General features: G+C 41.0%; 3 protein-coding genes across 10 annotated transcripts in view; 1 reads left to right on the top strand and 2 right to left on the bottom strand.

Moving 5' to 3' along the window:
• Window positions 1-5,361, top strand: part of LOC136236553 (UBX domain-containing protein 4-like) — a 198,568-nt gene extending 193,207 nt beyond the window's left edge. For 5 of the 8 annotated variants that reach the window (XR_010692166.1, XR_010692168.1, XR_010692165.1 and 2 more), the window contains 4 exons: window positions 454-578; window positions 629-1,175; window positions 3,130-3,155; window positions 4,940-5,054. Coding sequence is in view for 3 of the 8 variants with exons in the window: in XM_066026768.1 (XP_065882840.1) it covers window positions 454-578; window positions 629-781 (278 nt within the window). In the remaining 5 variants the exon portion in view is untranslated. Of the gene's footprint in view, window positions 1-453; window positions 579-628; window positions 1,176-3,129; window positions 3,156-4,939 lie in introns of all 8 variants that reach the window. The other 3 variants (XM_066026768.1, XM_066026766.1, XM_066026767.1) reach the window with 3 other exon arrangements.
• Window positions 5,362-5,662: 301 nt separating this feature from the next.
• LOC136236819 (uncharacterized) lies at window positions 5,663-6,145 on the bottom strand. Its single transcript, XM_066027051.1, has one exon. The coding sequence runs from the start codon at window positions 6,143-6,145 to the stop codon at window positions 5,663-5,665; it is 483 nt and encodes a 160-aa protein (XP_065883123.1).
• A 65-nt stretch (window positions 6,146-6,210) lies between these two features.
• On the bottom strand, window positions 6,211-11,117 carry LOC136236818 (uncharacterized). The gene is made up of 2 exons (XM_066027050.1): window positions 10,986-11,117; window positions 6,211-10,944 (listed from the first exon to the last, which is right to left on the bottom strand). Exons 1-2 carry the CDS (start codon window positions 11,115-11,117, stop codon window positions 6,211-6,213), a joined length of 4,866 nt encoding a protein of 1,621 aa, XP_065883122.1.
• Window positions 11,118-13,662: the final 2,545 nt, after the last annotated feature.

Here is a 13,662-nt window from a genome sequence, read left to right as displayed (position 1 = left end):
CAATAATTGTGGTATGTAGTATAGGATCACAAAAAAATTGTTCTATCAAAACATCAATCAGAAGTCCAGAAGCCATCCTTGTATTGTATTTATATCACAACTGGTTTGAATGTGCCTTCAAAATGCTTTTCATAAGTATTCTAATATTTTTAATGAATTTTCAACTGACTGCCCAACTAACTGATGCCTTCGTGGCCAACATTACTGGTTTGATTATTAAAGGCTCAGACTAATAGTAGAGGTGTTATTGGAATGAAGCGATGTTAGGTACAGTACCATTTTATCAGGAAACTCATAGTGAGTAATGTGGCGTTACTAAATCCCTTTTAATGTGTTAAGTTATAAGAGTTTGTACAAATCTGTTTGTTGGCATCCAATATATTGGACATAGCCACTAGTAGCTGGTGTTGTATTGTTGCTGCAATGACATGACCTTAACTGAAAATGGTTCAGATCCTGTGGTACTGCTGCCATCAATGTTTATTATTGGTCACCATGGGATACCAATGAATATCATATATGGTAGTAAGAATATTACTACTAGTGAGTTAGCAATGAAGACCACCAGATCCATTGAGGTGAGCATGTGGTGTCATACGATGTCATCTTAGTAGTAATGTTACCATAGTTACGCAGAAGTGGAGAGACTAGTCCACTAGCAAGGCGGATAACCAGTTATGCCAAGTTGTTTCCATGGGCAAGAAACTTGACTCACATTTCTCCAGCCTACCGAGCTGTATATAATGGGGATCTGGTGTCAACTGGGCCCACCCAGATATAGCATCAACATTTGGGTACTTGGTACTAACTGGGAAAATAAATGTCTAGCTGTCCTTGTTTTGCATAGTGGTGTTTAGGTCAGTGTAAAACTTTGAGTTCCTGTCCTGAGGATTACCTGTACAAGACTTGAGTGTGTGAGTGGTGCAGATCAAGGCATTCCAGTGCTGGCTGGCTAGGTGGCAGTAACTGTGTTTTGTATGGCTGCTGGAGGCTTTGGTTTTTGTTGTGCGCAGGCGTGTGTTGTGTGTGTGTGCGTGCGTGCGTGCGTGTGTGTGTGGCAGTGTAGTTAATGAACCCCTATCCCTGTCCATGTTCAAGCAGGGTCAAGGCTAAGTTGACTGCTATTGTTTGTCACCTATCCACCACCCTCCTGGAGGTCATCTCGCTTGGCCTATGTAAATAAAATTATGTTAGTGTGTGTACGTACGTATGTATGTTTGGTTGTGCTCTTACTGTATTGACGCCATGTGAGTAAATAAACACTGTCCTGAGTATTGTATGTATATCAGGAATCATTCGCGGAAGAAAAAAATTCACGAATTTTGCAATTTTAGGTGCATACGCGAATATTTTCTTGCATAATTTTTCCTAGAATTAAATTTTTTTGATGAAATGCCTCTTTGAAAAGCCACGCTCCTTTACAATTTTATGCGTACTTATTATTCCATGCAACATTCATATAGTGAAAGTGATTGTGTGGCTAAGTAGCACTACATTACCGTACGTTACAGTGAGCGTTACAGTGAGTACTACAGTGAGCGCTACAGTGAGTGCTACAGTGAGCGCTACAGTGAAGGCTACAGTGAGCGCTACAGTGAGCGCTACAGTGAGCGCTACAGTGAGCGCTACAGTGAGCGCTACAGTGAGCACTACAGTGAGCGCTACAGTGAGCGCTACAGTGAGCGCTACAGTGAGTGCTACAGTGAGCGCTACAGTGAGTGCTACAGTGAGGGCTACAGTGAGCGCTACAGTGAGCGCTACAGTGAGCGCTACAGTGAGCGCTACAGTGAGTGCTACAGTGAGCGCTACAGTGAGCGCTACAGTGAGCGCTACAGTGAGCGCTACAGTGAGCGCTACAGTGAGCGCTACAGTGAGCGCTACAGTGAGCGCTACAGTGAGGGCTACAGTGAGCGCTACAGTGAGCGCTACAGTGAGCGCTACAGTGAGCGCTACAGTAAGCGCTACAGTGAGCGCTACAGTGAGCGCTACAGTGAGCGCTACAGTGAGGGCTACAGTGAGTGCTACAGTGAGCGCTACAGTGAGGGCTACAGTGAGCGCTACAGTGAGTGCTACAGTGAGCGCTACAGTGAGTGCTACAGTGAGTGCTACAGTGAGGGCTACAGTGAGGGCTACAGTGAGCGCTACAGCGAGTGCTACAGAGAGCGCTACAGTGAGTGCTACAGTGAGAGCTACAGTGAGCGCTACAGTGAGCGCTACAGTGAGCGCTACAGTGAGCGCTACAGTGAGCGCTACAGTGAGTGCTACAGTGAGGGCTACAGTGAGCGCTACAGCGAGTGCTACAGTGAGCGCTACAGTGAGCGCTACAGTGAGTGCTACAGTCAGGCACAACGTTAGCACCATGCAATTCGAACAGAGAGTGATAGTAGCTAAGTGACAGTGAAAGGAAACCGGTATTGCTCATGCAAGAAAAATGGGATAAATATAATTACAGCCAGGCGATTCACTGTGCCGTGTTGACTTAGTCCCTCCCCCAGGCTAGGCGTGCCTTTTGTCCACATCTTATTGTGAGCGATAATAGTCTCCCTGCTTCTCTGGGCACCGCAAATCAGTGATCTACGTAGCATGTCACGGTTGAGCGCGTGCATCCATGCCAAACCGGTTGTAGGCGCACGCCCAATTTTTAAGTTAGTTTACACAACAAATCGTGAATGTTTTCTCACGAATAAAGAAAGAATAGACCATTCGCAAAAAATTCTTCCGCAAATAATTCCCATTATATGGTATATAAGGAAACTCGTCCTGTGAGAGGCTAGGGGACTCATGGATGCAAGTCAAATATCTTCCTGCAGGGCATCCAGACAGTCTCATATTAATTGTGTGTAGGAAATTGTGTGTTACTATTAGTTGATCTGCAGCTCGTTTGCTTTCCTCTAAAGGGTGCACATGTGTTGGAGTTATTAGCCTGTGATAAAGGCTTTGAGAACACTTTCCATTATATGGTTACATCAAGGAATTATCCTATTGTATATATACGTATGTAAAGCCCAGATTTAGTTTCTTACTTGTGATTCCAGAGTGGTACCCATTGTTTCAATAAATCACAGACGTGCACTATTTTGAATCTATCAATGGACACATACATTAATAATGTAATCTGCTCCTTTCTAGCAACAGAAATAGACCTCAGAGATCAGGTAGGTACCATGATGTCTATGTCTGTAGGTAATACTTCTTATTGTGTTTTAAATATTGCACAAACTGGTTTAGGGGCTTGCTATTACAAAATTTCTTCTTACCTAGAAATATTAATGATTATGATGATAAATGGTTGAGCTATGATGGTTAACCTATAAACTGACCAATTCCTTTAAAGTCATTCCTTTAGGCGGTTTACTTTGTAGGTGTGACAAAATGGCTGTCTTTTTTTACAAGTGATACCATCTGTAACATTTAAGACCAGATTTCACCTCAATTTTGCCTTTAATTGATGCCAGCAATCAAGAGTTGCCCATTTGTGTTTTATAAGGTGTGCAGAAAGTAGAGCTGTGCGATACTATTGGTACCACCCGGTATTGTGATACCAAGCTACTGCAGGATTTGGTATTGTAGGTATCGATCTAGCAAAATAACCAGATTTTGGGTCACATTTTCAATTGATTCAAGTCAAACTTTTTTCATAGGACCCTATTAATATGATAGATAGTTTGCATCTTCATGTACTAAATTATAAAAAGGCCAGATTTTATCTGAACGTTATAGCTTGGTTATCTCATGTAGGACACATCATGTGTAGTATCAATACCTAAAATATTATTGTGATACCCTAAGTATGGTATCATGATATGCTAACTTAAGGTGGCGGTTACCTGGAAGTCGTGGTTTTGAAGCCATTGCAAACGAAGCCATACGTCCTGCCACAAAAATTCATTTATTGCGTAATGTGATAGTGTTTACGTAATAATTAAAATGGCAGCTGCGCGTACTAAGGCCCACTGCCTTGTAACAAGAAGAAATTTGTTACCATTATGCGAGTATTATTAAAGAAGACATTCACTAAAGTAAGTAGAGTAGTTTAGAAGCTTTGTTCACGGGGATTCGGATGGTTCGCGCGAAACTCAGGCGGCATACGTCATTTGTGGTTTTGTATGGTATGCTAAAGTGTTAGTGCAACTTTCTGCGTCAGTTTTTTCTTGTATACTAGTGAGGGAGACCTCTGTATTAGCGTAAAATAAGCGATTGGTTATTGTAGCAGGGCCGCATGTTGAGAAAAAAAGATTTTTGTACTGACTGTCGATGTTACAGCAGGTTTTATGTCCCTTCGTGGTGGCCAAAAGGGTTACAAAATCCCATAGCTGTGTTTCAGCATGGCATAGGCTGAAGTTGTGTTGATTTCGCCCTGCTTATGCTGCTAAAGAATAGATTACACATTTACTTCGCCATAATGTGCAACAAGCTTTGCATAAACTGACGCCGAAAATATTTTTGCATGCTCTTTACAATCGGCTCTATAGCCTTATGGTTCAACATCTAATGGCCGTACAAGTCATCATGTAGGTAGAGGAAGAGCTGGGCTACAATGTAACGGTGTTTGCCTTCGCGTAGCTCTACAAATGTGTTCACAACTGAATTTTAAAAATATCCTTCAAACCGGAAATTGTGAGGTAACCGCCACCTTAAGGTGGTATCGTACAGCTATAGCAAAAAGCAGAAAACAGTCCTCAGAAAAATGAAAATAAAACAAAGAAATTAGGAGGACTTGTGTTTTACGAAAGCAAAAAGTAATTTGGTTAAATTGGATGTGTGAAGTACCAAAAGTGACAGGCAGCTATAATGCAAAAATTGTGTGCTTACAATGACTATGTATGCCTAAAAACTCATTTTCTTTCTTCCTGTCTATATACCCACATTATGACATGCCAACTTTCTTGGTTGCACAACACACTGCTGTGTGTCTTGATCATTACTGTGTTATGTGCAGGTGAACCATGGGAGGAGACCACAACAACAAGTTGTTAGCAATCCTACACCTCCAGCCAAGACTGCTACTGCCACTACAGGTCACCATAACAGATTACTAGTGTAGTTGAGTATTGTACTGTATCTATGTGTATCAAAACAACTACTAGTAACAAAATGCGAGGTGTAAAATGGATAGTTTTTAAAAGTTATCATTTCAAAAATGGTGACCAAGAAATGGCTACATAGGTATTGTTGCTTGTATTAGTGATCAGTGTCATTGGTTGGCTACCACTTTTGATATGTAGTGTAACTGTTGCGGTTGCCTTGTATAGTGGCTATAAATGCAATAATGGCTACCAAAGAATTTATTTATCATTTGTTTGGCTGAATGTACAATGAATTGAAAGATGGTTGTCAGTTACAAATTTCTTTTGCTAGTGATATCACGTGAAAAAGCCAATCAGATACATGTACTTCGTAAAAAAAATTGAATAGTGTGGCCATCTATCATTGGTTGTTTTTCACTCGAGTCCCACTTGGAATTTGTTATGAACGCGTGGGGTTAGGAAGACTGATAATCACGTGACTTAGTTTGTACAATGACATCACACACAATATTTCATGTAAATACAAAACAGAAAATTAAATGTTCCTAAAATCCCTAAAAGTGTGTGACACTCCCGGGGTTGATTACCCCAGGTAATCAAAGTTCCAATCTTACAACAAATTATTGTCTATTTAGTTACTCTAATGGGATGAGATGCTGCAATGGTCGACGCAAGACAGTAGGTTTCCTCTCATTATTCAAAACTTGAACACGTGCACCACGTACTAGCTCATCTCTTCCCTTCAACAGTTCAATAACTCGTCCCAGCTTCCACCAGCATCGTCCAGTGTGGTCCTCTTTCATCACCACGATGTCTCCTGTTTTGATTCTATTAACAACTCTCTGTTTCTCATTTCTGCAGTGATGATACTCCCTCAGGGCTAGCAAATATTCTCGTCTCCACTGCTTTGTAAACTGATCCAAAACTCGAAACTGATGACGAGCTCGCTTAGTCAATGCCCTCGCTGTGCTCTTCACTTCAAACTGACGTCCATTTGGGGTGGTAATAATCTGTCGTCCATAAATTAAATCTGCCGGTGTCAGGGGCTGAGATACTCCTTCATCATCATCGTATAGGTAAGTCAATGGTCGGTTGTTCAATGTTCTTTCTACTTCCATCAGCACGGTGCGTAGCTCCTCAAAACTTAAACATGCTCTGCCCACAGTCTTCTTGAGGCATCTCTTCACACTGCCAACCATCCTCTCCCAGAAACCCCCCCCCACCAAGGGGCCTTCTCCAAAATAAAACTCCAGTGAACTTGATGATTGACCATATATTGCTGCACCTCTTGTGATCTGACTATCTTCTTAACATCAGATGATGCTGATTTGAATGTCTTGGCATTATCTGTGATAATGACTGCTGGCAATCCTCTCTGACTAGTGAATCGTCGAAAGGCCAGTGGGAAAGTAGTACTGGTCAAATCTGCGGTGAGCTCCAGATGTACTGCTCTTGTGGAGGCACATGTGAACAGACAAATATAAACCTTGGATTGACCATTGGTTGCTTGAGAATCCTTAACATATAGCGGACCAGCAAAATCTATACCAGTATTAAGGTATGGTGGTCCTTCACTTACACGTTCTTCGGGGAGATCTGGTGGTACTGGTGCCGGGTAAGGTTTCCCTTCGATCCTTAAACAGATAACACATTTCCGAATGACCTTCTTTACTGCTTCGCGACCCCTTATAATCCAATAGCTCCTTCGAACTGAATTCAGGGTTTCCCTTATCCCATCATGTAAAACACATTGGTGGTGATAGCTAATTAACAATGTAGAGAACCAGTGTTTTTGTGGCAACAAGGTAGGATTGTTAGAGCATGATGGAACTGATGCACTGCCAAGCCTGCCACGACAGCGGATCACTCCTCTGTCATCTAAGAAAAGGTGCAACTGTTTCAGAAAAACTTCTTTCTTCAGTAATAAATCATGATACTCGTTTGCAAAGACTCGCTGCTGAATTGACTTCACCCACAGTTCTTCTGCTAATTTCAAATCCAGGGCTGACAAACCCTTAGGTTCAGGGTTATCTTGCTTTCTGATCTTCTGAATCATGGTCTTAGTGAATTTTTTCACCAGAGCAGTCACTCTCAACAGTCTTAGTCTTGAACCAAATCTCTCCAGATCAATAATTCTCTCCAAATTTAAAATGGCTACACTTGCATGATTTACAACTGCCAGTGCATGCGTGACAGCACAAGGTTTCTTTACCAATTCCTCCATAGCCTTCTCTCTGTCATAGGTTGTAGGTAGGTTTGGCCATTGATGAATGGGAGCCTTAAGAAACGACGGTCCATTCCACCACAAATCATTGTTGACAAGATCTTCTGCCACACACGATCTTGAAGGAATATCCGTTGGATTGTCCTTCCCAGGACAGAATCTCCACGAATCCCTGTCAGTCAGGTTACGGATTTCCTCTACTCGATTCTGGATATATGGTTTCCACTGGCGCTCATTCTTAATCCAACACAGTGTTGTGAACGAGTCTGTCCAACAAAAGGACTGGGTATCTAAAAGTAGTGAATTTAATTGCTGTTGCACTGTATTAAGAAGCCTTGCTAAGATAGTGGCACCAAGAAGCTCCAGTCTGGGAATAGTCTGCTTCTTTATCGGTGACACCCTTGCCTTTGATGCTACTATATTAACATCAACCGAGTCTCCTTCTGAATACTCAATCCTCAAAAATATGACTGCTGCATAGGCCTTCTCAGACGCATCACTGAAGCCATGAAGTTGACAATGAACAGGTGATCGGTCCTTAGCGAACAAACATCGGGGGACTTGAATACTTGTCAGTAATGAAAACTCCTTAGTCAATCGCATCCAATGTACTAGTGAGCTTCCTTCCAGTTTATCGTCCCAGTTAACCTTCTGTGTACACAACTGTTGAAAGATAACCTTGAATGACACTGTAAATGGACTGATGAACCCAAATGGGTCGTATACTTTAGCAGTTACACGCAACAGAGATCTCTTAGTAGGAGGAAGGGTATTCACAAACTGGATCAACTCATTAAAGTCAACACAGAAATTGTCTCTTGAAATATTCCACCCCAGACCCAAAATCTTGAGCGGTTTATCTACTGCTGGTTGACTAACCGGGATATTTTTCGCTGCTTCACCTTCTGTTCTGTCAATAATCTGTTGCAGGGTGCTATCATTGGTTCTCCACTTACGGAGATTGAAATCTCCCTTCTTCATGATCTCCTTAGACTGACAGTATAAGTGATACCCTCCTTCAACATCGGAGGCTCCTCCTGGGAAATCATCAACATACAAGGTGTTAGACAACAACTCAATTACCACTGGATCATTGCTCCTTTGTCGAGAAAGGTGATGTTGAATTACTCCTTGTAAGATGGCTGGACTTGGTGTAAGACCAAACACCAACCTGCAGAATCGGTACTGTACAATCTTAGGATCTGCTTCCTGTACTTTATCAAACCACAGCAACCTTAGCATATTGCGATCTTCCAATTCAATCATAATCTGGTGAAAGGCCTTCTCTATATCAGCCGTAACTCCAATCCGGTGAGTTCGAAATCTCAATAAAACATCAAAGATCAGAGGTGTCAAATTTGGACCCTTTTCTAAACAATCATTTATGGAGTGATGTCGCTTCTCTGACCTTGCTGAACCATCAAAAACGATCCTCAGTTTAGTAGTGTCCTTATCCTCCCTTATAACAACACCATGGTGAGGAAGAAAATAAGCACTACAAGAGCTTAACTCTGACATTGGTACAGGTTCAATTATGCCAGTCTGCAACTGAGTTTGAAAAATCTTATCGTACTCCATCATCAAAGCCTCTCTACCTTGCAAACGAGCCTTCAGCTTCATCAGCCTGCCCACACACAAGTTGTAATTCGAAGATTCAGGTCTTGCTGACTTCCAGGGCAATCCAACCTTGTAACGGCCCACTATAAAATCATACTTGATCTGGGATGGAAAAGGTTCTTTAGTCAAGTCCAGAACAGGCTCTTCCACAATTCCAATAGATTCAGTTTCCCAAAATCTTCTCAGCTCTTGTTCCAATCCACTCGTACCTTCTGAATGTTCACCCAACGTTGTGGGACCATGAATGGCTACAGCTAGATGAGTATGAGACACATTACTGTCAAGTTCTTCACCTGTTACTGGTCCAGATATCAGCCATCCCAATCTACTACTTACAGCTACCAGTCCACCGGATCCTCGAATTATCTCATCATGAACGATTTCCCAATAATGATCAGAGCCGATAAGTACATCAATAGATCCATTGCCCCTGCGGCAGTCATCAGAGTGGGGGAGATCTGCAAGTTCTAACTCCTGGAATTCGGGGTGTTGTCCAAGGGTAACAACTCTATTCAAGGGAGAACAAATACTAGGAAAACATAGAGCTGTAAATTCGATTCCTTCCTGACACCTTCCCAACAGTTTCATCTTAACCAAGTCACATTGCTGTCTACTAAATGACTGACTACCAAACACATTCAAACTTACAGATTCTTTCTTCAGTGCAGTGAGACCCAATCTGTTCTTCAATTTAAGAGTAATGTAGGATCTCTGACTCCCACTGTCTAATAACGCTCTCACAGGTACCAATTCATTACTGCTGTTTACTGCAAAACCACTGGCTGTTTGGAGCAAAACAGTTCCTTGATTGTAAGGTGCTGTTTGAGTGGTAGTTGTCTCTTCAGTGTTGGGTACAGTGACTAGGTTTGCTTCGGATAGTCTTGGTTCTCGTGACTCGCAAATGGCTTGATGATGTCGACGTCCACATTTGCGGCACCTCCTTGCACTGTGACACTGACTGGCACGATGGCCTACCGCAAGACAAACAAAACAGCGACCATCTCTCTTCAAAACATCCTTCCGAGCTTGTACGTCCTTCACAACTTCACAGGAGGCAGAGAAGTGCTCTCCTTTACAAAACAAGCATGATCTTCCTCCAGAGCTCTGCTCCCTGATAACAAATGACGAAGTAGTACCTCGATTATGCCTGGACATCCCTGGCTGTGACTCCGACCTGTTCTCACTTACTCTAACTGTGTCACTAAGCTCACGTGCCTCCACTTCACACTTAATGACTTGCAGCAATTCGTCCACCTTCCAGATGTCTCTTGTAGTCACTCTTGCAATTTGCAGCCGGACCTCACTAGGTAATTTGGCCATAATCACAGGAATAAGGAAACTACCATATTCTTCAGCCTTCACACCCAAGGCTTCTAGCCCTCTAACATTAGCATGGATCTTGTCATAAACTAACCGAAGGTGTGATGCCTTATCCCCCAAACACTTGGGGACCTGTAGTAGCTTCTCCATGTGTGCAGCAATAATTGTTTGAGTCTTTCCAAAACGTTCGTGCAGGATTTCCTTGGCCGCCATGTAGCTCTTCTCTGACAAAGGCAGTCCCTGTATGCTGCGAGCAGCAGCCCCTTCTAGCAGCGAGTTCAAGTAATTGAATTTATCTATTGCTGATAACCCAGAATTGCGGTCCACCGCGCTTTCGAAGCTGTCCCAAAACGTTCGAAATCTTGTTATATCACCGCTGAATCGCGGCAAGGTAAGCTTGGGGAGCTTCGGTTTAACAACGCAGATAGCGACTTCATCTTCTCCCCTTATGGGAGGTAATACTAAGGGAGTAGACTCGCGTTTACTATGGCCATCGTCAGGTGCACCCGTCCTATTAATGCGCTCTGGCTCACGTGTTTCTATTGACTCACGTGTCTCACTTATTTCACGTGACATAGTCTCACCTTCCGCCTTCGTGGCTTTCTCTTCTATCCTTATATCACTTGACTTAGAAGGTAGTACACTTTCAATCTCCACTCTAAGCTGCGTTATTTTATCCGACAGTTCTTCAGCCTCGACGACCTCATTTTCAATTTCGTCTGTGGGGCACTCTGCTAGTATTGACTCATCGAGCGCCTTCAACAATGTGCATTTCCCTCCAATTGTTTCGAAATAACTTCCAATCGACGTAAGGAGTCATCTTCCAACAGTTCGGTCTCCATCAAGGTTTTCGCCTCTCGAGTGAACTTCGTTACAACGCCCCTCTGGCCTCGTCTTCGTGCCTTCAATCGGTCTAGATCCACTGACATCTCTTCTGAGCCTTCCTTCAATCAATGTCGATGACTTTCTCAAAAGTTCTCGGGCCCCACGTTGGGCGCCATGTTATGAACGCGTGGGGTTAGGAAGACTGATAATCACGTGACTTAGTTTGTACAATGACATCACACACAATATTTCATGTAAATACAAAACAGAAAATTAAATGTTCCTAAAATCCCTAAAAGTGTGTGACAGAATTTTACACAACTGACAACTGACATGCAATCAACTGTAACTATCATCTAATTTTTTTTTTTTTAAGCCACCCACCTACAATACAGTTATGAATGCCTTCCAAGAGTACACATGTGTCTTACAGTGTTATGACAAAATGTCTATGGTAGGTCTGATAATGCATGGAGGAAGAGAGGAAATGTGACATCCTTCAGGCAAGAGGATGATGATGATGATGATGACCTCAACAACAATAATGTGATAACATCACACATGAAGTGTTGTATCAACTCTTGCTTTGATGTTCAAACTACACAGCTTTCATCTTTGCACAGATTATAAGTAGCTATGGTTGTACCGTAACTTGCTTTTTTTTTCATTGTAAAATAATATTTAAACTTGTACGAAAACTTCTTTCACTGAAATTTTTACGTAAGATTGAAATACTTTAATAGAGCAGTCAATCACGTAAGTCATATGTAGTCATAGGAAAATATTGTTACACGAAAATTTTTGTCATGAAAATTTCTTGCATGAATGTAAAGCAAATTATGGCAGACCAAGGACTGGATTCAATTGAGAATGTAAATTATTCAGCATAATATGTGGATAGTAGGGCTGAGCGATATTGTCATTTTAACAATACACATATCACGATATTTTGAAAGTATCAATATCATGATATTTTAATTTTGTAACTATCGTGATGTTATGTCTGTAAAAAAACATTTGTTATTCAATAATTGGCTAGGATTCCTTGTAACAGCTCAAGCCCACCTAGCCATATTAATTACCCCTGCCCAGAGGTGTGAACATCATTACATAACTTCGAAGCATGTGTTACAATAACTGTTGCTGTAAACAATGATGATAGCGGCTGTATGTAGCACCTATAAAGGTTCCCTGTAGAAATGCCGAACATAAGCAATTGAACTATGTGTAAGTATCGTGAAGTATTCACTACCATGATTAATATCGGTTTAGTATCGATTGTGATACCAAAATGGCAGTGTCGTTCATCTCTAATAGATATGTTATCCTACTAATAATGCCATGCATAGTGTGAATCCTTTTCTGTGATGTTGTGGGAAAAGAACATAATTCTAATAGAACAATCTGTGGCTAACAGATTTCAGGCATACAGTAACTTAAACTGTTTTATTTAAACATATAAGACGGAGCGTGCAATTGAACAACTTTTTCATGGGATTGTCTTTCATTGCTCACATGCAAAAGTTAACATTCTTTTAGAAAATATTACTTTATTAGTAACTATGGAAGCTATAACAAAAATGTCAATTTTATATAGCACTGCAGCATATATAAATAATAATGCTGGTACCTACTGTGGCATAGAGAATGATGTACGGTGCATCAATGAACTACTGTTTTTGTTTTTTTTGTGCTTAAAGGTATAAATTTTTGCCATCCCTGGTTAAAATGAATAATTGCAAGTGCCAGGCAATACATTGCCACATTAAAAGTTAACTGAAATTCCTCACTGGTTATTTGGAATCTATTTTCATTTTTAAAAAGGATATTGTTCTGTAGGATGTTTGTCTTACCCATTATGGCATCAATGAAATTTGATAGGCAATAACCTGTATGTGAGAGGAGTACGTAACGTAACAATTACTTATATACAATTTTCTTTAAACATGCTCTGAGGGTTATTTTACAAGACATCCCAGCAGGGATATCAATGTTAAGATTTCAAAAGTATGAAAAGATGAAATTGCAATTATTAGTGTCTAAATTTAAAAAAAGTTTCCTTAGAATCATTGTTGCAATATGTCAGAAAGTGAAGTTAGTTGAGGTTCCTTTATGGTAAAATTCAGAGTCTCAAAATTGCTCTAATGCTTTCAGGAATTCCCCAATTTTTTATGCTCTTCGGGTGTTCCTATTATGGTTGCATTATTCTCCTAGGTTAGCAACATTTCTTACAATTATTTTGGAACATTGTAATCAGTGAATGCTCTATTAGAGTATTTCACTACAAATTAAAGTGACTGTTCTATTTGAGAGTATCGATCTAAGGAACCTATGGAAGTGTAAAGATGATTATTTGCATGGCATCCCTATTACTGTTAGACTTGTACATGCACTTACAGGTCAAGATATTTATGTTGATAGTTTAGAATACGTATGTATCTATAAAATCACCTTAGGAAAGAGCTGTATGTAGAATTGGTGTACAAGAATAGAAGTACAACATTTGATGACATTTGAAACATTTCTGAAGCTGGTTACTTACATGTACGTCAGATTTATGACATAATTGGCTTCACAGTCAAGGTTGATATACTCTTTACTGAGAAATCTATTTATGCCATTTTGGTCCAGGTATGCATGCAGTGATAC

The sequence above is a fragment of the Dysidea avara genome, chromosome 10, assembly GCF_963678975.1.
Source record: "Dysidea avara chromosome 10, odDysAvar1.4, whole genome shotgun sequence".
In the NCBI taxonomy this organism is placed as follows: Eukaryota; Metazoa; Porifera; class Demospongiae; order Dictyoceratida; family Dysideidae; genus Dysidea; species Dysidea avara.
This window is presented reverse-complemented; position numbering and strand designations above follow the sequence as displayed.